Raw genomic sequence first — 26,580 nt, forward strand, 5'->3', positions numbered from 1 at the left:
TGTTTTGTAGATATTTCAACAGTCAACTGATTTATACTTCTTTTATGTTAATCTGCATTGTTTTTATTCTTTGTTAGAAACAATGAAAATGGTTCGTTCATAAATATTCAATGAAATCAATGTTTGGAAAATAAAAAAAGTGAAATTATAACATGAAAAGGAAAGTGTAGTGTAGTAGATTTAATCTAGATGATGATGCTTTGATAAGCATGAAAGTGAACATAATTCATAAATATGAATTAATTTTGTGAAATAAACCATATATAGGAGAGAAAATTATGTCCAGCCTTATTTAGTATACGCACCATTATAGTGTAAACACGTTTAGTGATTTTGTTAACTGCTCAATTTAATTAAAATGCATAAGGTGAGTAAAAATTTGGATATTGATCCCTATTTTGATGTTCAGGATCTATATAAAGTTATATTTAAAAATACAGACACTTTATTTAAATAATGTTTCTATATTTTATTGCATAAAGATGAGAATTCATCTTGCTATAATATGAGTAATCAGTAAGGAAGTGGTTTTATATAATTAATTACATTTATATATATTATATGTGCACATAAAAATGTATCTAGATAGATACATTTTATTGAAATTAATCTTGTTACAATTCATACTATTTCCTTGCACTGTTACAGGAAAAACTTAAAAATTTTTAAATTATATTAATATAAACCATCTACTACAGAATATTGAGATAAGAACTATCTTGCCTTAATTTTTGCTTGAAAGTACTTTTGTGGGATCCTGCATTTTCATCTTCAGTCATGATTGAAATATTTAATTTAAGGGCATATTAAAAACTAAGAATATAATAAAAATGAAAATTGTGTATTAATTTATTATATGATTGCTGCTACCTCTAGTAATATTTATACGATTTATCTTCCTCAAACTGTCTGATAGTTTTTCAAATTGAAAATTTATTTGCATTTATATACGTAATTTTTTCTTCTAACATATTTAATTTTATGTCATCTTTATTCATTTTTAATTTTTCTAAATTTGTGTTAATATCATAAATAGAATGTTTATTTTTTATTATTTGGTCTGTCATATTAGATATACCTAATTTATTGTTTGTTTGTAATTTATATTATTTCAGTATTTTTAATTTTTTATGTGGAGTTTAATTAAATATTTCAATCATGACTGAGGTTGCGGGATCCCAGAAAAGTACTTTCATTGTAAAATTACAAGATATCTTTTCATTGTAAAAAGATAAGATATCTTATCTAAATATTCTGTATTAGATGATTTATATTAATAGAATTATATATATATATATATATATGCATTTAATTTTTTTTTTTTTTTTTAATTTTGATTAACAGATTAAGAAAATTTTTTAATTTGTGCATATTTTTATATATTTTCAGCCTATCTTCTTCCATTTGTTGTATGACTAATAAAAAATACTAATAAAAAAGGAAAGGAATTTAATTTAAAATATGCATTAGCTACATTTGTTTATCAAATGAAAAGTCACCGATTTATCAAAACATGACATCATTATTTCTTACAGGCTGTTATCATGATGGTGTACAATAAAATGTTTTCTGCTTAACTCAATATTAAAAGAGATTCATTTGTAAAAGGTATATTTTTCTTTCACATAATTTTGAGATCAGAATCACTTTTGGATCTCAGCTTTCATAGCCTTTTTCCTGCACATAGAAAGAAACCAAACTTGAGCATCTAGAATAATTTTCTAATCTATCTAACTTTCACTGCAACTCCTTATTCTCAATTTGAAGACCACTAGCTTTCATTTTTAAATCAGATAACTCACTACAAAGATTACAATAATTCCATAAAACTAGAAATAGACTAGTTTACTTTATTCACATAATATATTACAATAATAACAGTTAAAATTTTTCTAAATTGACACACAAGATTTCAATGGTTTTTGGTAGAAAACCATCAGATGGGTTTTCTCAGACAGCCGATCAGTAACAACAAGGCCAAAACAGAACCCAAAAAATACACCTCTTTTAAAAGAAATACCATCCAAAAAGGAAGAACATTTCATAGCACTACACAAATTAGACTTTTCAATTTGAGCACAATAAATTCTTATTGCAAGATATTTATTCATTTAAAAAAATGATTAAAAAACAGCAATCATCTACAAATCCTCTGTTCAAAGGTCAACATCCAACTCCCATTACAGCATAATAAGGACAGCAGGTTTTTTTTTATGCCAAGTAAAGAATGAGAATATATCCTTAAAAATTCTAATTCTATTAACTATGTATCAAATGATTTGTTTCATTCGTTTGAGTGACACTAAGTTCATAGAGAAAAAAGAATCAAAATGACATTTATTTATTTTAAATCCTCTTTTCAAGCACATTTACATGATATTACTCCTATTAATAAGTTTTAAACAATGTTTGTTTTTTAGAAACGGAACATGTTATCTGTCAAGTTGTGTTTTTTTAATCTTCATGTACTCAGAATTAATTGTCCGATTAATATAAATGGTTTATCATACTTCATGTGAGAAACATGCCATCTTACTTGAGGTCAGAGTCACAACCATATATATACAAAATTATTAAGCACTTCTGAAGTCAGGTAAAGACAAACTTTTTGTAATGCAGTTCAGGTAATTTTTGGAAATCATGGAAACGATTGAATAATGTTAGCCTTAAATTAGAATAGAGTTATATTATTTTTATATTTATCAGTTAAATAATTTTTTAAATGCGGAACAAAACATTTTATCTTGGGAGCAAAAGGACAGTTTTTTCATAATAATAAGAGCTCAGCTTCCTCAATTAAAGATTTTTTTTTTTCAAAAATTTAGAAAAAGGTTTGGATAAACTTTTAATGTAATAATATAACTTTCTTTTGTAGTATGCACAAATCAATATAAAAATAAAATTTTAAATCATTAACATTATATGATGGCAAAATATTACAAAATTTTGTTGCTACCGTTATTAATAATTTTTTAACATATTTAATATAATTTCATTCTTATCAACATATACTACTTTTTTAGTACTAAATGAAATTTGTACACTTATGTCAACTGAATATAAAACCAAACATTAAAGACATCACCCTCTTTTTCATCAATGTCAGTGTCATTTTTTTCATTTTTCTGAACACTTGCATCATAGATAACAATTGTTTTACTTAATGCAGAAGAAGACTTTCTGAAGTTTATGAACAGCAGCTGAAAGTCAATCCAAACTAAAAACAAAACTGTGCATTATTTGTGAACAGTTTTTCTCATTATAATGATCTGATTAATTATGCAATGTATTTTCAAAACCAGAATGGTATTCAACCTGATTACACAGACAAATTTAAATAAACATACAAATTATTAAATTAATCAATTATTTTTTTAAAGATAAAATATAATTATACCCATGAAAAGTATTGGATTATTTTCTATATGTTAAAATAATTTTCAAAAAAAAAAATTTATTGTCTGATATATCACATTTATAATGTTTGATTGCATTAGGGAACAACTGATATTTTTTTTAATTTTATTACAAAACATTTGAGGCTTAAAAACAACCTACAACTAAAAATTTAAATTTAATATTTACACTGCTAAGTTCTTAAATACTGAAGGTGAGAAAATGTACTGTTTAATCTATAATAGAATGCTAAAATTATTCAGATTTAGAAAATTTTCCTTTCCTGGTTAATTATCTCTCAGTAAAATGGTTTATCATTGCATATTTTATTCACTTCATGATTTTATATATCTATTTTCTTACAATTTAAGCATCATTTTCATCAAAGAAATAATTTAATATGCAATCAGTTATACTATATTGATTAATCTTTAGGTTTTCAGATATAACTGTATACTATGGACGTCATTGATGGCTTTGGTTGTAGTTCCATACTACAGTTGTGAAAGTATAATGAGACCTCATGATAGTAAGGATTCTAATGAACCATCTGATCCAAGTTACATTGATGAGGTTGGTCACTGTTTGAGAGAAGGTGGAGGTGTCACTTCTTGTGTTGCAGCTGGAGCATTTGTGTACCTGGAAACAGCTTCTCACAAAAAAAGTTTATCACTTACAGAAGATCTAGAATTGTATGAAAATGACGTACTACCACAAGAGACAAGAACTAATTTACCATTAGAAGGTAATTTTTTAAAACTTATAAATAGCCAATAAAAGTAATGTCTTACACATCAACTGGTATTTGCTGAAATAAATAATGGAATTATATTTTAATATACTAACAAACAGTGCAATAAAATAATAAAGTTAAATACTTATTATATTAAAAAAACACATCTCATGTCTATGAAATTCTCATATTTCTTAAGTTTGTAACTCTAAAATAGGGGATTTGAGCCAATCTAAAATATTAGGAATCAAACTTCATTTGTATAAATTGGCAAAATTTTTGCAATTCACAAAGTACAGGAATTACAAACTCATAATACAAAACTTTTGATAATCAACAGTAACTAGCATGGGAAGGAAAAGCTATGGTAGGGCTGGCAAGATGCGGAGAGGATGGCTTTTACATTTTTTCATATTCTAATCATACCCAGGAATGTCAAATTAAAATGATATACCAAATCTCAGTTAGAAATCAATGATAAATTTTAAACAAGTAATAACAAAGTGTTAATTGTATTTTCTTCTTCATCCACATGAATATATATATTATAAAATATTATATTTGAATATTAAATTAAAATGCAAAAGCATTATTAAAAGTCATTCTTTAATTCATTAAGTTTAGCCATTGTATTGGTAAAATAATTGTAAGAGTAAAGTGTATAACTTTAATAATTCGTCTTGGAGCTATAGGTTTTATGTTTAAATCTTACAGAAAGTGAGTACTATATGTCTAATTAGTTCATATTTCAGCAATACAGTGAAATTTCAGTTGTTTCATTAATTTAAAGGTGTGAAATTATTTGTCAGCAATTTGAAAATTTTGTCAGCAGTTACTGACCATACAACCTGATTATAAGCAGATATGAAAATAAAATCTAAGTTAAAAGAAAGTAATTTAATGTGATTAGTTTATTTATACAATAGAAATATTATTATATTAACTAAAAATTATAAAAAAGTACATTTTAAACAAATTAATTTTAGTAAGATTAGAAAAACCAATGTGTTCAATTTAAGTTTAACATCTCCAGATTGTAGAATTATATTATAAAAATAAACTTTTAATAATTGATAATTATGAAATACATTTAATGTAAATAGGTAATTTTAGAATGAACATGGTCCAAATTTCAATGACCACTTTTCAGTTACATAAATGATGTCTTTGTATTATAAAAATACATATAAAAAATACATAAAAATACTTTGAATTATAAAAATTGTTGATATCCTCACCTAGATTGTCAAATCAAATCAGTGAATGAGTTGTTCCCTAAACAAATTTGTAAATTTAAGTACATGCTTTAATTGAAAATTTTCATGAATCCAAAGCATGGTTTAAAAAAATGACATGTGACAAGTGATCTAACAATCATTTGTGTTAAGGGGAGAGCACGACAGAGCAAATGATGAAAAAAAATAGATTTTTGGATTTTTGCGCCTTGATGTTCTCTGTTTATTTCTGAGTAATTATATACAATTAATTTTCTTGTATGTTAAAAATTAATATTATTATAAGCTTTTTTATGAATTACCGGCGGTCAAAAATTTGACTGACTTTTATGAAGTAACTTTTGCATAAATAAACAATTTTTTTGGATACTTTGTACACATTGTTTTTATACAAGAACGAATATAGTTTGTTATGCCTGTACGTTATGTTACTATCATTTGTTGTATGCAGAAACATAATTTCCTGAGATGAGTTTTTTGTAAACGCAGGTTTTATTTTGTGAGTGTCGTTTTAGTTACATTTATAATTTGAGTAGTGATTATTCTGACAAAATGCCTAGGGCAAAATTATCACACCAAACAAATAGAAAGTTAACTGGTAATAAACATACAAATTCTATTTCTATGTCTACACCTGCTAACCTAATCACGCCGGCAAAATCCAGTTCGCCGGAAAAAGTCAGCAGTTCTTTTAAAAAGCTTTCTTTTAGGAAGTATGATAACTATGAAACTTCTGGTACAGGGAATTTTGTATTTTATATAGCTAGCTTTTTTTTGTAAGTTTCAGCTGAAAGCAATAGAAAAATACGGCTGTTTTTTTTTTCTAAGAAAAAGTACTTCTGCATTCTCATTTAACAAAGATGCGCCTTCTTAGGTAAAATATTCTGGAGTTAAACTAGTCCCCCGTTCGGATCTCCGGGTGGGGGACTACTAAGGAAGGAGTCACCAGAAAATTAAAAAATAACATTCTACGATTCGGAACGTGAAATGTTAGATGTCTAAAATAGGGTGATAGGTTAGAAAATTTAAAGAGGGAAACGGATAGAGGTTAAATGTAGATTTAGTACGAATTAGCGAGGTTCGGTTGGAAGAGGAAAATGACTTTTAGTCTGGTGATTTTGGAATAATTAATTCAGCGTCAAATAAACGGCAGGCAGAACTAGATTTCATAATGAACAAGAAGATAAGGAAGAGTAAAGTATTTCAAAAAGCATAACGACAGAATCATTTTAATAAGGATAAAATCAAAGCCTAAGCCGACAACAATTGTTAACATCTATATTCCTACAAGTGGCCATGATAATGATGAGGTAGTGTGTATACGAAGAAATTAAACACATACAAGGGGATGAAAATTTAATAATAGTTGGAGATTAGAATGCAAGCATTCCCAAACAAGAAAAGGCAAAGATGGGAATATTGTTGGTGAATACGTTCTGGGCATAAGGAATGAAAGAGGGGACATGTCTGTCTGAGTTTTGCACACAGCATAATTTAGTAATTATCAACACCCTGCTTAAAAATGCAACAGAAGAATATACACATGGAAAAATCAAGGTGATACTGCATGGTATCAGATAAATTATATCATGGTTAAGCAAACATTTACAAATCAAATCATTGACTGCAAAGCCTATCCTGGAGCAGACATTAATAGCGACCATAGTGGATTGTAGATTGAGGTTTAAAAACCTAACGAAAAGTTGTCAGATGAATAGGTGGAATTTAGAGAAACTTGAGGAAGAGGAGGACATCGCAAGAGATTTGAGTAAAAAATTTAAGGTAGAAAATATAGAAGAAGAATGGGTGAATGTTAAAAAGGAAATTCTTAAATCAGCAGAAGCAAACTAAGGCAGAACAAAGAGAAATGGTAGAAAACTTTGGATATCAGAGAATATATTGCAGCTGATAAATGAATGTAGAAAAATAAGAATGCTAATGATGAAAAAGGTAAAACGAACTATTGACAATTAAAAAATCCTATAAACAGGAAGTGCAAATTAACAAAAGAAGAGAGGATTAAAGAAAGTGTTCAGAAGTGGAAAGAAAAATGATCATTGGTAAAATAGACAGGGCATACAGGAAAGTTAAGGAGAATTTTGTGGTACATAAATTAAAATCTAATGTGTTAAATGAAGATTGTACACTGATTTATAATACAAAAGAAAATATCAATAAGTAGGTAATATATGTTGAAGAGTTATACGGAGGGAATGAATTAAAAACTGGTGTTAGAGAGGAAGAAGGGGAAGTAAAAAAGGATGAAAAGAGATATGAATTTAATAAATCATTAAAAGATTTGAATTACATAAAGGCTCCTGGGATACATGGGATACCTGCAGAATTACTGTGCGGTGCAAGTGAGGAAGCGATAGATAAATTACACAAACTGGTGTGTAATATTTATGAAAAAGTGGAAGTTCCGTCAGACTTCAAAAAGAGTGTTAGTGTCATGATACGAAGCAAGCAGGAGCAGATAAATTTTAAGAATACAGAACAATTAGCTTAATACTAATGCATCAAAAAATATAACAAGAATTCTGTACAGAAAAATTGAAAGGAGAGTGGAAGAAGTGTTAGCAGAAAACAAATTTGATTTCAGGAAAAGTATAGGGACAAGGGAAGTAATTTCAGTGCTCAGATTAATACTAGAAGGATGTTAAAAAAAAACAAGCCAACATAGATAGCACTTATAGACTTAGAAAAGGCATTTGATAATGTAGGCTGGAATAAAATGTACAGCATTTTAAAAATTTAGGGTTCAAATATAGAAAAACAATTGCTAACATTTACAGGAACCAAACTGCAACAGTAATAATCGAAGAACTTAAGAAAGAAGATAGAAGATACGTAGAACTAGCAGTTAATGATGTTAAAAAACAATTTAGATCCAGAGTAACAATGCAAGGTGAAAAGATAAAGATGCTACGATTTGCTGATGGTATAGTAATTCTGGCTGAGAGTAAAAAAGATTTAGAAGAAACAATGAATAGCATGCATGTAGTCCTATGTAAGAACTACGGCATGAAAATAAACAAGAACAAAACTAAAGTAATGGTAGAAATAATATAGATGGACCACTGAATATAAAAATAGGAAGAGAAAGGATTATGGAGATAGAATGATTATTTGAGAATTGCTAAAGATGGTCGAAACAGGAGCAATATAAAATATTGAGTAGCACAGGCAAATCGAGCTTTCAGTCAGAAATATAATTTGTTTACATCAAAATTTAACGTCAGGAAAACATTTTTGAAGGTATGTTTGTAGCATAGCTTTATATGGAAGTGAAACTTGGATGATTGGAGTACCTGAGAGAAAAATATTAGAAGCTTTTGAAATTTGGTTTTATAGGAGAATATTAAAAATCAGGTGGGTGGTAAAGTGACAAATGAAGAGGTGTTGCAGAAAATTGATGTATAAGAAGCATTTGGGAAAATACAGTTAAGAGTCAGACTGGCACTAGATAGGGAATCTTGGAGAGCTGCATCAAACCAATCAAATGACTGAAGACAAAAAAAATGTAAGTTTACTTAGTGACATGTTTCAAAAACTTGTTAAATTTAAGTTTTTCAATAATGAAGATTGTACTGCGCTATGCACTTAGGATGAAGTTAAGCCAGGATCAGCAGTGAAAACTGAATTGAAGTGTAATGTTCGTTTTGAATCTATTGAATTTTACAATTCTACTTTATGTGACACAAAAGAGTATGATGATATTTAAATTAAAATTGTTTATTGGCAAAGGTTGAGTGCGACAAATGTTTTTTTCATACTGATGGACTTGCCCACACCTCCTCATAATAGCTGAGGGAGTGCAAGATTCTGCTGAAGAATCTATGAAACTAGCCATGCAGTAAGCTGTAAATAAAACCTGTACTAAATAAGACCCTGCATTTTTGAAAAACATGCTTACATAGACAAAATATATATGAAAGTTTTAACAGTGTGATGTGTTCAAAAATATCAAAAAATGTTTTTGTGAAACTGAATTCTCTAAAATTAGATGTGTATGATTTAGTATCTCAATGATAGTTTCAGTTCTAAACTAGACATCTACAAATGATTAGGCCTGAAATTGTGTAGAAGTCAGTTCTTTCACAAGAAATGTGTTTGAGAAAAGCTGACAAAGCAGCTCAAAATATGATAAAAGAAGCTAGGACAGCAAGTATATTGAAAAGAAAACCAATAGAAGGTGAGTATGAATTAGTAGAAGAGCCAGTATAAGGTGCAGGAATGTTTTAAAAATATAAGTTAATCATAAATTGTATTTTGTGACTTCATTGCCAGTTTTCTGAAAAATCAATTTTTTTAACAAAGGTACACTTTTCTCTTCAAAGCTATTGTAGATAGAGGGATGGAATTTTCAGGCTACATTAATTACTGTCTTGTTCAGCTTTAAAATTATATTTGTAGCTTTGGTACAACAGGTTTTATAATTGATAAAAAATTGAACAAATTAAAATTTTTTAAGTACTTTCCTAAAAAAATTCCAGGATGGAAATTTGTAATACATTTTATTGATTTACTACCAGTTGCTCATAATTGTACATATAAAGGCTTGGCAAAATTGCAGCATTATAGCTTTAATGGTTTTTGAGAAAAATGTACCTTTCTTTTTTTCTGTTTAGCCTCTGAGAATCACTATCAGGTATTACTTCGAAGATGAATGAGAATGATTGTATGAGTGTAAGTGAAGTGTAGTCTTGTACAGTCTTAAGTTGACAATTTCTGAGATGTGTGGTTAACTGAAACCCAACCAACCACCAAAGAATCTAGTATTCAAAATCTAGTAACCACAATCTAGTAATCAAATCTGTATAAAAGTAAATGCCTTTACTATGATTTGAATATTGGAACTCTCGATTTTGAAATGAGCTGATCTGTGAATATGCATTCACCACTAGACCAACCTAGCGCGGGTTGATTAAAATGTACCTAAATTTTCTTAATTTAACACAGGAAGTATAGGCCCTTGCTGCTTTCCTTAAAGTCAAAATAGCTTTTTTCCAAAATTTTGAATAGTTTCTAATGCTAGCCAAGCAAGGTAGGATATTTAGAATTAGAACAAACTCACCTCAAGGAAGACCTAGTTACTGAAAAATAAGTTGTAGAAAATTTTTAACTTATCATACCACTTTAATTCATTTATTACTTGAATATGTATTTGCCTTTTAACAAATGCAAATAATAAAGATCTGACTTATCTGATTTAAAATGCAGCTTACCAAATTAAAAGGCATTTACTTTAGTTAAAGTTGAAGATCTTTCAGTTCTCTCAGACCATGAATGTATTGAATTCTCTCAGTCCTGAATGAACTTAACAGTTAGATTAGAAATGTAGTATTACTTGCAGAAAAAATTTAATGTGGTTAGCAACAAGCCTGATATGTAACTTCTGGAAATCATTTTTAAGAAGGCGTGAATATGAGAACATTCCCATACATGATTTGATGCTGGATTTCTGGATTCATTTCAAAGTTCTTGCTGTTCTTCCATTAATTGATGAAATTACTAAAAGACAACCTCTATGAACTAATCTTAGACCTTTTACACAATCATGAATATTTTATAGGTATAATAACATTAAGATTATAAATACCATGATAGGTTTTTAGTTTTATTGAGATCAACTCTTACATCAAGTTACAAAAAAAGACTGATGTATGAACATTACAGATCAAATTATCTCATTATGCAGAACCCACATGAGAGTATAAATGTAAGTCAAAAATAATACTCACCTACATACTGGGAGATTCAAAACAGACTAAACAAATTTCAAAGCATATAAAAATTTACTGAGATAACTCACAGAGTCGGTCGAGGTCTCATTTCATAAAAAAATAATGTCAATAGTTATCAAGTTTGTCATCCAATATTCACTATGGTTTGATATGGCTTCCATTTGTAATGATAAATACATCCCACCTGAGTCAATTTCATTCCAGACTGTAGCCAGCAAATCGGGTGTTACCTATGCAACTGCAGCATTAATTCAAAGTCTTAGCTCAACAAGATCAGCAGGCAAAGGTGGTACATAAACCCAATCTTTAATGAACCCCACTAAAAAAAATCTAGTGAAGTCAAATCTGGGGAGCAAAGTGGCCATGCAATTGGACCTCCACTGACTTGGGAATCGTGTATCCATAAAATCTTGGACTTCTAGGTAGTAGTGAGGTGGTCCACTGTCTTGCTGATAGTATTGGAATTCATCTTGGTCAGCAACATCTAACTGAGGAATTACAAAATTTTGAAGCATGTTTAGATAAACAGTAGCACTGATAGTTGCCTACTGGAAGAAGTACGGGCCATTCTATCGGGAAGAATAACAACCGGTCTCAAGGAAGGTTTGATGCCAAGAGTAACTTGTATGTTTGCTAGGAAGCTCCCTAAAGTACTCTCTATGAAAATTACGTTGAACTGCAATTGCTGACTGCAAACTGTAAAACTAAAACACTTAGCCAGCATGTTCCACACCAGTAAATGTATCAATTTCTAATAACACTGGTGGCAGAATTCAGTACTAATATACTACATGTCAAAACTTGATGTGTTTTGTTATGATTTAAGACGTCAACTGAATCCATAAGTTATTTCAATAAACTTTTATATGATTTTAAATTTGTGAAGCCCTTTTTGAATCACCTGGTATATGTCATGTTTTAAGTAAGAAAAAATTCTGGTAAATGGGCAATAATAAACTTCTAAGATTTTTCAGACTTTCAGAATAGTCAGAGTATCTTGATAACTGTTGATACAAGAAATGTTTTTACACAGTAACTTGTTGATATATAACATAACAGTACAAACCATAGGCTGGTTGTAAATAAAGTAAAATTTCAATATGATTGTTATCCATATGTAAAATGTTATAAATTATCATAAATGGAACATGTCATATTATTTGTTGTTTAAGTACATATAAAAAAATTTCATACATACATTAAAAAAAAAAAGACGTTATTTAATAGATGCCAGTTTGTATGCATAGTATTCAGTTTATTAGAGGAATGTTATCAAAAACAATCAAAGGAAAACCACGGGGTGAATCTTGAGGAGAGAAGCAACATGAAAAAAATAAAAATAGTAGTGGCTCCTGTTCATATTAATATTTAGCAGTAACAATTATATATCTGCTGGAGTGGCATGTATAGTAAAAGGAATCTACTATTCCACAGAAAAATTACAGTTGAAGCCCAACTAACAAAATATGTTTTAATGCATTTGACTGTCCTTTAAAGATGCTTTACATGCACCATAGTTACAGAGAGAGACAGTGAATAATAATAAATTAAGCAACCCTTTCTGTGAATAGATGCATTGCCTCTATTCAGTAATCGACTTACTCAGTAAAACACATACTATGATCTACATTTAATATAATACTTTTATTATTTTGTTTCAGTGGATGGTGAAGCAACAGACTTTCATACTTTACTCGAAGCTAGTTCAAAGTTTCTACAGCGAAGAACATTGCGCTGGAGTCTTGGATCAATCTACCCTGGTTTAGAAGTATATGTTGGTCCAACAAATGCTGGACCACCAATTTTACAATTTCTTCTTGATCCAAGACAAGCAGCAGATGACAGAAGGCTTTCTACAGGTTCAGTATTTGATCGTTTTTACAATATACACATACTTGTACATAGGTACTCTATTTGATGAGGTGTATGATTAGTTTTTGCCTGTTTTTATGTTTAAATACTTTCATGCTCTTTAAAAAACTTAAATAAACATTTAAGAACACTCACTGACAAAACGGTTTTAACAAAATATCTTGTCAGGAACTGAATTAAAAAACCAACAAATGAAAATTATATATACCTGAAAAATGATAGGAAAAAAATTATTTTTTTCATCATGAAGCATTTAAAATATCCCTTTATGATTTCTGCAGTAAAAAATAACTGATTGTACTGCTAAAGTATTTTGTTACTTGAAGTTGAATTTTAACAATTTAAAATCACAATTCTTTCAAAATATTATTTTTAAGGAAATAGTGTATTAGTAACTACTGTAATCAGTTAATATACTTTTTTCACAAATATTTGAATATTAACTATAATTTTGATAAAATCTCTAACAAACAATTTTTCCCACAATTCAAATTTTTTATTTTTTTGTAATTATGCTTTCATGGTATGTGTCCTAACAAATTATTCAGCCTTTTTCCATGATGGAAAAGTAGATATGGTTACACTAAAACAAACTTAATTTAACAATTTTGTTAATTTATAAAACCAAAATTGTAATTTGAATCAAAGCATGTAAACTTCTTAACAAATTAATTGATAGTGAAACTCTTAGACGCAGAATGTTTTTGAATTTAATTTCATCAAACTCATCATTTCCTCAAAATTATTAATTTTAACATAATTCAGTGTATATTTCTGGTGGTACACTTCTTACATCTTTCATGCCGAATTCAGATATTTCAAACAATATATAGTTAAACATAGGGTAAAAGGCTGAATTCACTATTTCCATGAATGGAAAATTTACTGTTTTTAAGCTGATTTTTTATTATGCTTCTACATTGATTGCCTTATTATATTGTATGACTTATAAGATATTTTTAAAATAGTGATTTATTTGTATTTTTAAAATAAAGTTCATTTTATTCATTTACCATAGCTATTTCTTCCATATTTTGTAACGACTGTTCACTCAAAATGCAGATTTACATTTAGGTCTTTATTTGAGAGTTTTTCTGTTCTATTACACTTTACCTACATGTCTGCTCTACATGCTACATGTCACTTGTGATGTATAAAGGTAATACAAGTCGCTTCTGAAATTGCTATGTCATTCTTAAGACAACAAGCTTCCATGCTAGTCTTACTAAGAAAAATAATAACTGAACTGGGTTTCGCTTTACCTTCCTCAACTAACCCAAAACATCTGTTATATCAACATATTAAGGTCATTGAAATGCCTAGATTGTTAACCTGTTAAGTTTCACCTTCATTTGTTTTCTACAAAGAGTGGTTGTACTATAAACATCATTATTTTCTGTAAAATAACTCTGATCAAGAGTCAGTAACATCTCAGATGCTTTAAATGTATCACACCTGTAAAAAAACAAATAATCCCATGTAAATAAATAATACATTTATTTTGTCAAGAAACAATGATTTTACAATTCTAATTACCCCAAGAGATTTTTTTCTAAACAAAGGACAATACAAAAAAAATGACCTAAACAAAAGTTACTCAAACTGGAGGGGTTACACCTCATGATGACACTGTATTTGACCTTGAACTTTAGCGTTATTTCAAGGTTAACACAATTTTTTCAAATGGAATTACCTATTTTTGATCCCACCAATGGAAAGAGCAGAAAATGTTACATTGAATATGTGGTCACACATAAATACCTTGGAACGTTTTTGAAGATTAATGGTTAACCATTATTTTATGGATGCTGAATTCTTTTTGCAGATATCTACAATCAATGGTTTCTAATCTGTGAGAACAAGATTGCTGTTTTTTATAGTCTTTGAAATTCAGCAAATTGTATCAATTGGATACCGTATGTGGATACCATGAACTTCAAGAAGCTACAAGAAATAAAACACCATAAAGTGTTTTGACTAAATTCAGGTGTGCTGATGTGACATTTTTTGCTCTTTCCATTGATCAAAAAAAGTAATCCCATTTGAAAAATCTTGATGACCTTGGAACAATCTCCAAAGGAGTGCTGAAGGTCACCATCAGATGTCCCCATAACTTCTGTGAAGTCATTTTTATGCTCTTTCACAAGGTAAGGCTTGTAATAAGAATATTACATTGAATGACCTTCAAAAATGTTTAACCTGTAAACACTATCCCTGATGGCCACATGACCTTCAAAATGATCCAAGTTCCAGATTAATTCTAGATTTCACAATATATACCAATTTGTATTTCCATATTAAATATTTCATTTTTATTGCTTTATATCATTAGTCATTGCCCCATTGTTTATAAAAAAAGAATTTAATCACCATCAAGATCGTCAGATGTAAGGATATATACGGCCCTTACATTTTAATAAAACACAGAAATAATGTAAAATGAGACATTTAAACCAAATGTACAGACTTAGAGGGTGTAAAGAACCCCAATACTTATATAAAATACAAAAATACAATTTAACATTAAAAAAACAAAATAAAATTACACAATAGATGTTGGACAATACAAAGTAAATATTTGAGAACTCTATGTTTGGGTGTAAAATGCCTTCACTTACAGAATTCTCAGTTGCTCTTCCATTTACATGTAGTAATTCCAATTGTATTTAATTTCATATTCAGTCTTCTCCATTCATTACTCCAAATGTTTCTGATAGTGTTTAACGATAATGTTTGACGATTTTTAACATCTGCCATGCTAATATGGATTATATCCATATTCTCTCAGATTTTTGCCATTCTTGCAGCTTCTCTGGTGCTTACATTTCCTGAGATACCAGCATGCCCATACAAATACACATTGCTGTCCCATTCGGTTTAATATGTACACAATGAACAATATGTTTGCAATAAGGATATCTTCAATGTTTTTGTTTTGTATAGCAATTAGTGCGCTTAAAGAATAAGAACATACAAGCAGCCCTCTCCCTGCACAGAAATGAAGAAATTTTCTATGTAGTGAAGAGCTTGCCGAATAACAATAAGCTCTGCCATGTAAATCCTGGCCAGATCTGGCAGTTTCCACAAATGAGCTTCACCATTTATATATGTTTAACTTCCAATACCATGCCCAGTTTTAGAACCATCAGTATACATTTATAATGAGAACTTGTAATAAAGTTGTTCATGTAAATGTCAAGTAATACCAATAGGTTGCCGCGAATGCCCCATTCATGTAGTAGGAGCATTATTCCATGAAGCAGTCATATGAAAAGCCTTTTGCAGATCAACACTCCGACACAGTGTTTTCTAGTAATGAAACTGTTATAAGTAATAAATTGTATTTTCAAAATTTATCATTTGATCAGTAGTTGAATGGTATTGTCGACATCCTACTTGATGCAAGAAAAAAAACATCTTTATTCTAAAATCCAAACAAGTCAATTATTTATCATTTTTATTTCCTTGTACGAAGTAAAGGAAGTATTGTGATCACAAAACATTTCAGTTTTCAGATTTCAATGGAAATATCCATTTTGACATCTCCGAATCCATTTTGACTAGTTTCGGCATGACTTCTGTACATATGTATGTATGTACATAACTGTACATATGTATGTACTGTACGTATGTATCTCACATAACTGAAAAATGATAATTTGTAGGATGTTGAAATTTTAGATTTAGAACTGTTGAAACATCTAGTTCTGCACCTCCCCTCTTAATTACAATCAACTGAACAAAAAGTTAAATAAGCCAAAAATAAAATAAACTGAATTTTGGACTTTTTCTTAACTGCAGTAATAAGCCTTCATTGAGTGGTTTTGAACAATATAGCATAAGTGGTACTTATTTTCATTGGTTCCAGAGTTATAGAGAAATGAGATTTCAATTAATAAAATAGATGGATCTTATAAGAGGAAGGCAAATTGGTTCGAATCAGACTTCATCTCCTTTTTTTTTTTTTAAATTATTATTGACTTATTAATAATTATTAACCTCCGATTCTAAAACACCTTTATGATAAATAATAATTCAATAATACCAATAAAAAAATTATGAAAAAATATCATTAGTTATTAACGAAATAACTACTTTTCATTTTAAAAATAATTTGTACATGTAATTTAATCAATTTTCTATGTTTGTCCAGTAGCAGCACATATCCAGGAAATAGGAGGGTAACTAAAGAGATTAATTTTTCTTTTTTTTTTGGAATTCAGACAATATTCACTTTCTTGCAATGCCATAGGTACATTCCATTTGCCATACCTGATTTTATAATTCTAGCAATCTAGTTTTGCTGCGGTACTTAGTTGTCTGATCTTGACTTAATGTATTTCATCTGAACCAGATTCTGTACTGCTGGTTCTCTCCAATGCTTTCAAAGTTCTATCTTTAAAAGTACATTTGATTCCAAAGTTAACATGACCCTCAACTATAGTTTTTTGATTTTTAGATCATTCCGTCATAATTAGCTGTTAAACTAGCCCCCTCGAATTAGTTGGCTAATAATTCAGCAATTTAATTTGTTGAAACCATTAGCTTATCATCAGGTTGAAGGCTAGTTATGGAATTAAAGTTTTTGCATCCATGAATGGTCATCACTTTCTTGCAAACATCTGCCACAATCATATTTCTTCATTTTTATCGCTTATTTCATCATTCCATTACATAAAGGGTGGCTTTTTGAGTTTCCTGGATGTTCTGGGAATATATCTTGATGCCTAGTCAAATGTAGTATTGGTTATTGTGTTGTCATCATTTTCAATAGCTCCAGTTGTTTTGGGAAGTTACATATCAGCAGTGAAGCTGGTCCAATTTGCCTTAAAAACAACCATTTTTTCGAATGGGTTGTATTTTCATTGAATCATCAGTTGAAATTGCCATCAGAAAATGATCACTTCCGTAGAATTCTACTTAAAACTTGAAAGTTTACTTTGGTACTAGAGATGCATTAATAAATGCTAAATCTATACAGGATATCAATCTGTCTCTGGTAATATAAGTTCCTGAGCCAATGTTTATTATAACATAGTCAGAATTTGAAAGGAACTTTTCCAATTCTCTTCCCCAAGTTGGAGGTTTGTTTGAACTGACCTCTGAAGAGAGTTGTGTGCATTAAAATCACCCATTAATAGTATGGGTGAGAGAAGCTGGGAATTTAAACACATTACGTCACCCTCCTTCCAGTCGGCAATTAACTAAGCGGATGCTTCATTCTGATTGCACCGCTTGAACATGTATATTTATTTCAATCACTTTGGTGGTAGCTGTAATAATTATAACTACTCTGCCTTGTTGGTGACTCTTACATTTGTGTGGTGAGTGGCACATTGATGAAAGATTAAGATTTTTGTTGCTCAAAAGGACTGCATAGGGTGTTTAGACTGAATAGTAGCCTGTGGCTAGGGATCTGTTTGGGTAGCCCACCGGGCTGGTTTAGTGGTTAACTCGTCATTGCAAACAATCCAATTTTGAAGTCAAGAGTTCCAAGGTTCAAATCCTATTAGAGGCAGGTACTTTTGTATGGATTAGAATACTAGATCCTGGATACCGGTGTTCTTGGTGGTTGGGTTACAATTAACCACACATCTCAGGAACAGTCAACCTGAGACTGTACAAGACTACACTCATTTACATTCATACATATCATCCTCTGAAATAATACGTTACAGTGGATATGAAGTGTAAACAGAAAAGAAAGAAAAGGAACCTGTTCGGGTGCTTTTCCGTCTGAATAGGTGCATTCTGCAAGGTGGTTGTTTGGTATGTTTCATGGGTTGTTTGGTAATTTTAATTACTTTAGTATGGTAAGTCAAAATTGCGATGTTGCAAACAATTTTTGAGGGTATGAGATAAATGTTTTATTTTAGCTTAATTTGTAAATTTTTATTGGTTATCAGGTTTTTAATTTGGTTTAGGTGACTGTGGAAAATATGTTTTATTAGTTGATGGGTTTTAACATAGGTGGAAATATCTTTCGAGGTATTGCATCAGTCCCATTCTGATACAGACCATACTGATGAGAAATATGTAATCAGGTATTGAGGATCTGGAAGATGACCTCTGGTAAATCCCTTCAGGGCTAGGAATGAAGGGGATGGTGTAACCAGGATCATCACAAAGTGGGTGTCTTCCCCTATGGGGTCAGGATTATCTAGCTAACAAATCTTATAAAAACTAAAATCTTATAAAACTAAAACAAATCTTATAAAACTAAAATTTACATCTTGGCAAAAATATGTTTCTTGCAAGATACACAAATAGGATTTGCACCATCTACCAAACATTGGAGCTTAAGTATGTTTGACAAACACCCATTGATGTTACTTTGCAAAAACAACTATATTATATTATATTTATATTAGATGGTTAATATCTAGATCTTCTTTTTGTTTCCATTTTACAAATTTGTTCATGTTCAAAGATTATATAGACGCCTGTGAAGCCCCCTTGTAGAGCAACTAAGTGATGGACAAGGATGGGAATCATTCAGTGCCTACACCAGGCACCAATCCAGAGCTGGGAACAGGAGAGACAACCATGAAAAGTTGCATAAGTGCCTGCCTCTGTAAGGGGGGAAACAGGCCTTTCTCTTTGTAATTTTTGGTGGTCTTTGTGGTTTTGGTTGTGAGACCACCTCAGAAAAGCCTCCTTAAGTTCTGAAATAATCATTCTCTTTTCAAACTCATCTGAAGGGTTATGTAAATAAAGTTTATCTTTCTTCTGGTTCTGCTTAGTTGCACTTTTACTTTTACTCAATACAAATATTGGTGGATGTAAGTTGGATGGTCTCATAGTTTCCTTTTGAAGGAAAGATTTCATTTTTTTTATTATTGATTATTCCCTCAATCATAGTATTACCGGTCAAATTTGTAACAAGGTTGCCGAAAACTGGTCCCCATCACAGTTGGAATGAAACAGTGGCTGCCCCTTAAGCATTGTTATTGCTCTTGGTTTGAGGTTAACAATTTTTTTTTGGTCTTGAAATAGCTGACCTTCTGTAAGGTTTTCACTTCTTAAACAGCTACCTCGTCTTTGTAAACAGAACAGTTTCTTTATCTACATAAACTCCCCCCCCCCCTGTACATCGCCCTGATGGACTTCAGTGGGAGCTGTTCTTTGCAGTTAACACTAATGGGAGCATCATGGCATGGTTCCCCTTCATGTCAAAATAAATCCATTTTTGTCATCTCTCACATCAAGCCACGGTGGAACCAAATTGCTGACACCTGAAGCATTGCACTGATTGCAACTTGAAAGCTCGCACATCCAGACGATGTATACCAGCAGGCCATCTTTCCAGCAAGAAAGATATATTGAGAGTGAGAATATGAGAGACAGAAGACTGAGCTTCATCATTCCTTGTCATATTCTTCATTCAGCATTTTTTTACTCCCAATGGTGACAACTTCTGCACAATTTTCTGCTCAGAACAATTAAGTATTTCTCAACACCTTAACACCCTTTGAGGTATTGAGAGTGCTGTGAGTATCAAAATCGATCGCAAACTCATCTATTTTGCTTAAAGAGAGAATCTTCTACAATTGGATGCTGTCGTCTGTTTCGATGTACAGACCATTGAAAGTTTTTCATATTTCTTTTACCGAGCCACCAGCACAACTAGTTATTTCACGAGCAATAAGAAATTGGCTTACACTCATGAAATTTCTATCTTTCCTTGTAATCATCAGGTACTTAGGTCTGAGTGAAAAGTTCTTGGTAGCAGCTCTCTGCAAGCTTTTCAAATCACTACAAAATCTTCCTGTATCAAAACTCTTCTTGAGTTTTGCTTCTGGCAACAAGGCTGGTACTAAATGAGGCCGTTTATGTAGCTTCTGCCACTATAGATTGTTTAGCTTGCATGTTGAATTAATCCCTTCAGTAGCAATGTTAGCCACCAAGGTACACCACGCCTACTCAAGGGTTACCAACCCTGGAGGTCTGGCCCGGTACTCCGAAGGAGCAGGCAAATGTCCAAAGAGAGGGGATGTGCAATCTCTGCACTTACTCCAGGTCTCTTACTCATTAAAGCTATCAGGGCCCCTCATACATGCTTGCCACTATGGAGGGCATGTGGACAACAGAAAGGTCTCTTTACATCCCAACCCCGTAGGGGGAAGACACCCACCTTGTGACGTTACCAGTCGCCACAGCACCCCGTCCGTTCCAAGCCATGAGATGCTTTACCGGAGGTTGTCTTTACACCCTCTAACTAACTACAAAAAGAACAGTCAGCAGCCAGGCCTCGGTGGGGATGCCACCGATGTAAATGCCTCGGCAGACATTTGTATCGCTTCGTGGAAGCACGAACCCCGCGCCTAGTAAAGATTTTATAACACCGTTCGTGACTGTGAATGCCTCAGAAAACGAAAAAGTTTAAATTTAAATCAATGTGATTTAACTTTAAATTACAAAGCCACTGGCCACTGGCGGAGAGAAGCCACACCCCCGGTCGCACTGCTTAACATACCCGGCGGAGCGGCCACCCCCACCAGCGGGAGCCACAAACCGAATCACAAACAATATAACCGGGCACGATGCCAATGCGCCTACCTACAACAAATCCAATGCCTAAGCCGGAACCCTAGCCACCCGGGGTTCCTATCACGATCGAGATTAATCTTCCTCTGCAGACCTACATACTGCAAGGACACGAAAAGGTAAAAGCCACTATAGACGGATCATCCAGTTAATACGGAGATCCAGAAAGGAATGTATTCTCTGAAGTCCTTAACAGCTCCTGAACGTTCGACCTCCTATCGGGGACAGACGAAGAGGACGTGGTCCATTGTTTCATCTTTCCCACAATCCAGGCATTGACTCGAATCCACCCAACGAAACCTAGCCAAACTCGCCCGAAAGATATCATGCACGGAGAGAAACTATGTGATGTGATATACCGATTGAGGGAGACCCATCCAATCGCACCTATATCAGACACTATAGGAAATAAAATATACCATGCGTGTAGCGACTGGTATATTGTGGGGGATTCGTCCCATCTGACCTGCCAAGACGGAAGACCCTGGTCTTCAATCTCCTGCTTTCGTTCTGACGTCAATAGGTTATTTACCTTGGAAATGTAGTGTTCCTTACGCACATTAGCAAAGATATCTTGTTTGACTCCGGCTATAACACAGACTGCCTCCCACGAGACTGTTCTATAACCGCCTACAACAGCCAGTAAGAAGAGTCGCTGGGCCCACAGCAAAATGTCCGCACGATACCTAAAAGCCATGCGGTGAGCCCAGACAGGCGCAGCATATAGCATACTAGCTTCGCTGATACCTTTGTAAAGGATACGCATGGTACGGTAATTCAACCCCCAATCGGGATGAATGACTCTACGGATTCCATAAAAAGCATCAGCGGCTTATTTTGCTACATACTGTAGATGTTCCTTGAACCGAAAATTCTCATAAAAATTAACACCCAGGTATTTTTGAGTGGTAACGTAACGAATGGGGAGATAGCCATAGCCATCCGGACCCGGATTCGTCGGGTAGCAGCCAATCGGCCCTTAAGCAACATGTGGTTTTCTCTGAGCTGAAAATCATCTTATGTTGGAGACTCCACAGTCGGAGTGTCTCATAAGCACGAACAGCTCAGAACTCTACCTCGTTACGCGAATCCCGTTCAATCAGTAGCAGCGCGTCTTTAGCATAAGCGACGACACGACCACCATATGGCAACCTTAAACGCAACATCGAATCGAATTCTATGATTCAAAGAAGGGGACTCAGAACACTGCCCTGAGTCATCCTTTAGTTAAGGTCTTACGAACCTCCGAGCAGCCGTCACGCAGGGAAACGGTCCGATGACTGAAATAACTTTTCTTGTACATTTACGCTTCTGCATCTGAAACTGGGCAGATGGCCACCATAAGTTGTTAAATGTCCCAGATATGTCCAGAAAAATCTCTAATGCATATTTAAAATGACTAGAGGAAGCTATATCCATCACCTTTAGTATGGCATTCTCAGTGCTCTTACTCGGTCGGAAACCATACTGGTTGTCCATTAGCAAATAATCAGTGACCAACCTAACATTAATACGCAAATATAGGATCTTCTCAAAAATCTTGCCAATCATTGGCAAGAGCCTTAGTGGACGGTAAGAAGAACTCACAGTAGGGTTTTTTTCGCCAACCCACCGGGTTGGTCTTGTGGTGAACGCGTCTTCCCAAATCAGCTGATTTGGAAGTCCCGAGTTCCAGCGTTCAAGTCCTAGTAAAGCCAGTTATGTTTCACACGGATTTGAATACTAGATCGTGGATACCGGTGTTCTTTGGTGGTTGGGTTTCAATTAACCACACATCTCAGGTATGGTCGAACTGAGAATGTACAAGACTACACTTCATTTACACTTATATATATCCTCCTCATTCATCCTCTGAAGTATTATCTGAACGGTAGTTTCCAGAGGCTGAACAGGAAAAAGAAGAAAGGTCTTTTTCGCCACCTTTGATCAACACCGCCACATCTGTGAGCTTCCAACATGCTGGAAAGTGGCCGGAAAAGAGCAACCTATTATATATTCATGTTAGAGGACCAAGGACTACTGGAAGTGCTCGGACGAGGAGCTCCACTGTTATACGATCACATAAGGGGGCCATGTACTGTGCCATACTACAGATTACCTGGTGCACCACCGCCTCAATGATCTCAGAAGATAGTAAGTCGGTCTCGAAAATCGCGACTTCCCACCTGACACGTCGGTGGTGTGAAACCTTACCCATATGATTGTCAACCAGGAGCAAAATATTAAGGACGTGGTCCTTATCAATTACCACACCCTCATGAGATGACAAGGCTGACAAGAGGACATCTTTCCTGCGCTTATGTCCGCTTAAGGGCTCTATTCCCCCCAAGAGTCTATATTCCCTGGTCCTGAACGAAGGAGCACCAGGAATTATGCTTGGAGTACCTAATGCTATGAAGTACCTAACCCTCGCTCTGTGGTAATCTGCAGTTAGGGCCGCACGCCGATCAGGATCACCCTCGCATTGTGCAGCCCTTCTGAGTAAGTTCACAGACTGCTTCACTGCTGTCAGGTTTCTGTTACACCTGCAATCACTTTAACCCTGGCTGCACATCACCAGCTCTGTAAATCCATTTCCAAAAACATTTTCAATGTACGTGATCTGCAGGCAGCTGAAAAACTGCACTCTGTACACACCTGAATTGGAAATCAGGTCAACTGAATGTCACATTTCCGAGGAAAATACTCATAGCCCCATTAGCCAGCTATATGTATTGTACTTGTCTTTTCTTTTTCCTGTTTAGCCTCCGGTAACTACTGTTTAGATAATTCTTCAGAGGATGAATGAGGATGATGTGTATGAGTGTAGATGAAGTGTAGTCTTGTACATTCTCAGTTCGACCATTCCTGAGATGTGTGGTTAATTGAAACCCAACCACCAAAGAACACCGGTATCCACGATCTAGTATTCAAATCCATGTAAAAATAACTGGCTTTACTAGAACTTGAACACTGTAACTCTCGACTTCCAAATCAGCTGATTTGGGAAGACGCGTTAACCACTAGACCAACCCGGTGGGTTAATATGTATTGTACTTATGTACAGATGTTACCACTCTGGATGTGGAACATAGTATGTTCCAGAAACAGGCTTTCATATTATTATTTTTATTAGTGTGATATTTGAATTGTTCTTGAGTTAAGAAAAGATTATGCAAACAAACACATTGTATCAAATCATTTTTATCAGTAGATATTTTGTTCATCATATAACAACAGTGGAATTAATTTTAATAATACATGAAGGAAATTTATCTTAACCATAATTAAAATATTAAACATGAATGAACAGATATTTTATTCTGATCAGTACGTAATAAATACTGCATTATATAGATCATGTCAGTTATGGTCAGTGTGTTACTCCCATGATGATAAAATAACTCTGCTCCAGTATTTGTCTGGATAGATCAAAGAAAACAGTGGTAAAACTTTAAGTCATATCAGCATAATAAAATTAGTACAAGTAAATTTAAAGATAATAATAATAAATTAATGTATGTTAAGATACTAAATATGTACGTGAAATTTACTTATTATTTGATTATTTGCACTTACAAAATAAATAACAATTCAGAAGGTGTTAATGAAAATTATTTTAGTACATATTTACATCACATATTATTAAATGGAAATGCAAAAAAATCAAGGTTTTTTTTAAAATTTCATTGACACTAATACTCCTGTAAAAAAAAATGTATTAACATTATTTTAAATAAATTGGTGAGACATAGTAATAAAAACTTCTCAAATGCTTACGAATTATGCTGTTACAAGAAAAAGTTATGTAACTACCAGGTTTTATGACTGTGTAACTAAACTTGGTCTGATAGAAGGTTGTTAATGTTTAAGAATCACATTTACAAGTTTTAGCAAAGGTTTATTTTAACTTATCCATGTGTTTACATTTATGAATATGAAACCTTTGCTTACAAACACACATGGATAAATTAAAATATGTTATATACTATAAGCATAAATTGTTTATATGGGCTCAAACTCGCCCACCCAACAATTTTCAAATGATTGCTCTTGTACATAATAAAACTGTTTTTTGTATATATCTGATTTTATAAATTATTATGTGGAAATATTTGTCTTAAATGCAATAATAAACGTGATAATAAAACATCACCACCATCTTTTGATTCTTTAAAAAAAGAGAGACAAAAGATCTCATTATTAAAATTTCTCTGTTTTTTTAAATTAGTATACATCACATTTTTAAAATATAAAGTTTTAGTACTTTTCTTTTACGTGCTCTTAAATTAGATTCAATATTATTTAATATAATGGTCAGTTCCAAAGTAGGTGGAGTTTTTCAATCAGATTTTATTAAAAAAGTTGAGCATCTCAACCATCACAATCATTCATTCATGTTAAAACATATAGATCAAAAGTGGTTTTAATCAAACTTAATTAAAATTTCACTCAGAATTAACTGGAGTAAATTAACTGACTGATTCTAAGATTACACAACTCCAAAATGAGTATTAATACATAATTTTATTTGACAGACAAACCATTAGCAACTATGAATAAGAATCTTGTTACTGATAAAATTAAATAGTTATGACAAAAACTAAAAAAAAAATTGTTATTGTTAGCATTCATATTCAACTGATAAGTCATATTTTCTTATTTTACAGGCCGCCTTCTAGTGAAAAGGGCAGTTCTACCATACATTCTTGGACTAAAATTAAATTTGCTAACTATAATGCCTTTGGTACTTGCTGGTCTAATCTTTCTAACAAAGAAAGCATTTCTCTTTAGTAAATTTGCTTTTTTGTTTATGACAATGACGGGTTTCAGTTCACTAACACATTTGACAAGTCAACAAAATGTAGTAAATCATGCCCCAGGATATGGACTGAATGCATTTGAAAATTACTACAGAGATTACACCCAACCATCTTATAACAGAGAAGAAAACTTAAGAAAAAAATTTGTCTGGGAAGAAAGGGAGAGAAAAATGACCTGACTATGGCTGAGTTATAAATTATTTATGTATTCTTATGATATTACTACAATGCTTTGTTTCAAACAACAG

At 32.3% G+C, this 26,580-nt stretch overlaps 1 protein-coding gene across 1 annotated transcript; it reads left to right on the forward strand.

Moving 5' to 3' along the window:
• Nucleotides 1-269: 269 nt before the first annotated feature.
• Osi10a (Osiris 10a) lies at nt 270-26,566 on the forward strand. Its single transcript, XM_075375676.1, has 4 exons — nt 270-367; nt 3,832-4,141; nt 12,773-12,970; nt 26,180-26,566. Exons 1-4 carry the CDS (start codon nt 359-361, stop codon nt 26,509-26,511), a joined length of 849 nt encoding a protein of 282 aa, XP_075231791.1. The 5' UTR covers nt 270-358; the 3' UTR covers nt 26,512-26,566.
• The last annotated feature ends 14 nt before the right edge of the window (nt 26,567-26,580 follow it).

The sequence above is a fragment of the Lycorma delicatula genome, chromosome 1 (genome assembly GCF_047948215.1).
Source record: "Lycorma delicatula isolate Av1 chromosome 1, ASM4794821v1, whole genome shotgun sequence".
Lineage (NCBI taxonomy): Eukaryota > Metazoa > Arthropoda > Insecta > Hemiptera > Fulgoridae > Lycorma > Lycorma delicatula.

Excerpts from the sequence above, each read along its gene's own strand:
- Osi10a (XM_075375676.1), top strand. Across the intron at positions 4,142-12,772 it reads AACTAATTTACCATTAGAAG|TGGATGGTGAAGCAACAGAC; the intron begins GTAATTTTTTAA and ends ATTTTGTTTCAG. Across the intron at positions 12,971-26,179 it reads TGACAGAAGGCTTTCTACAG|GCCGCCTTCTAGTGAAAAGG; the intron begins GTTCAGTATTTG and ends CTTATTTTACAG.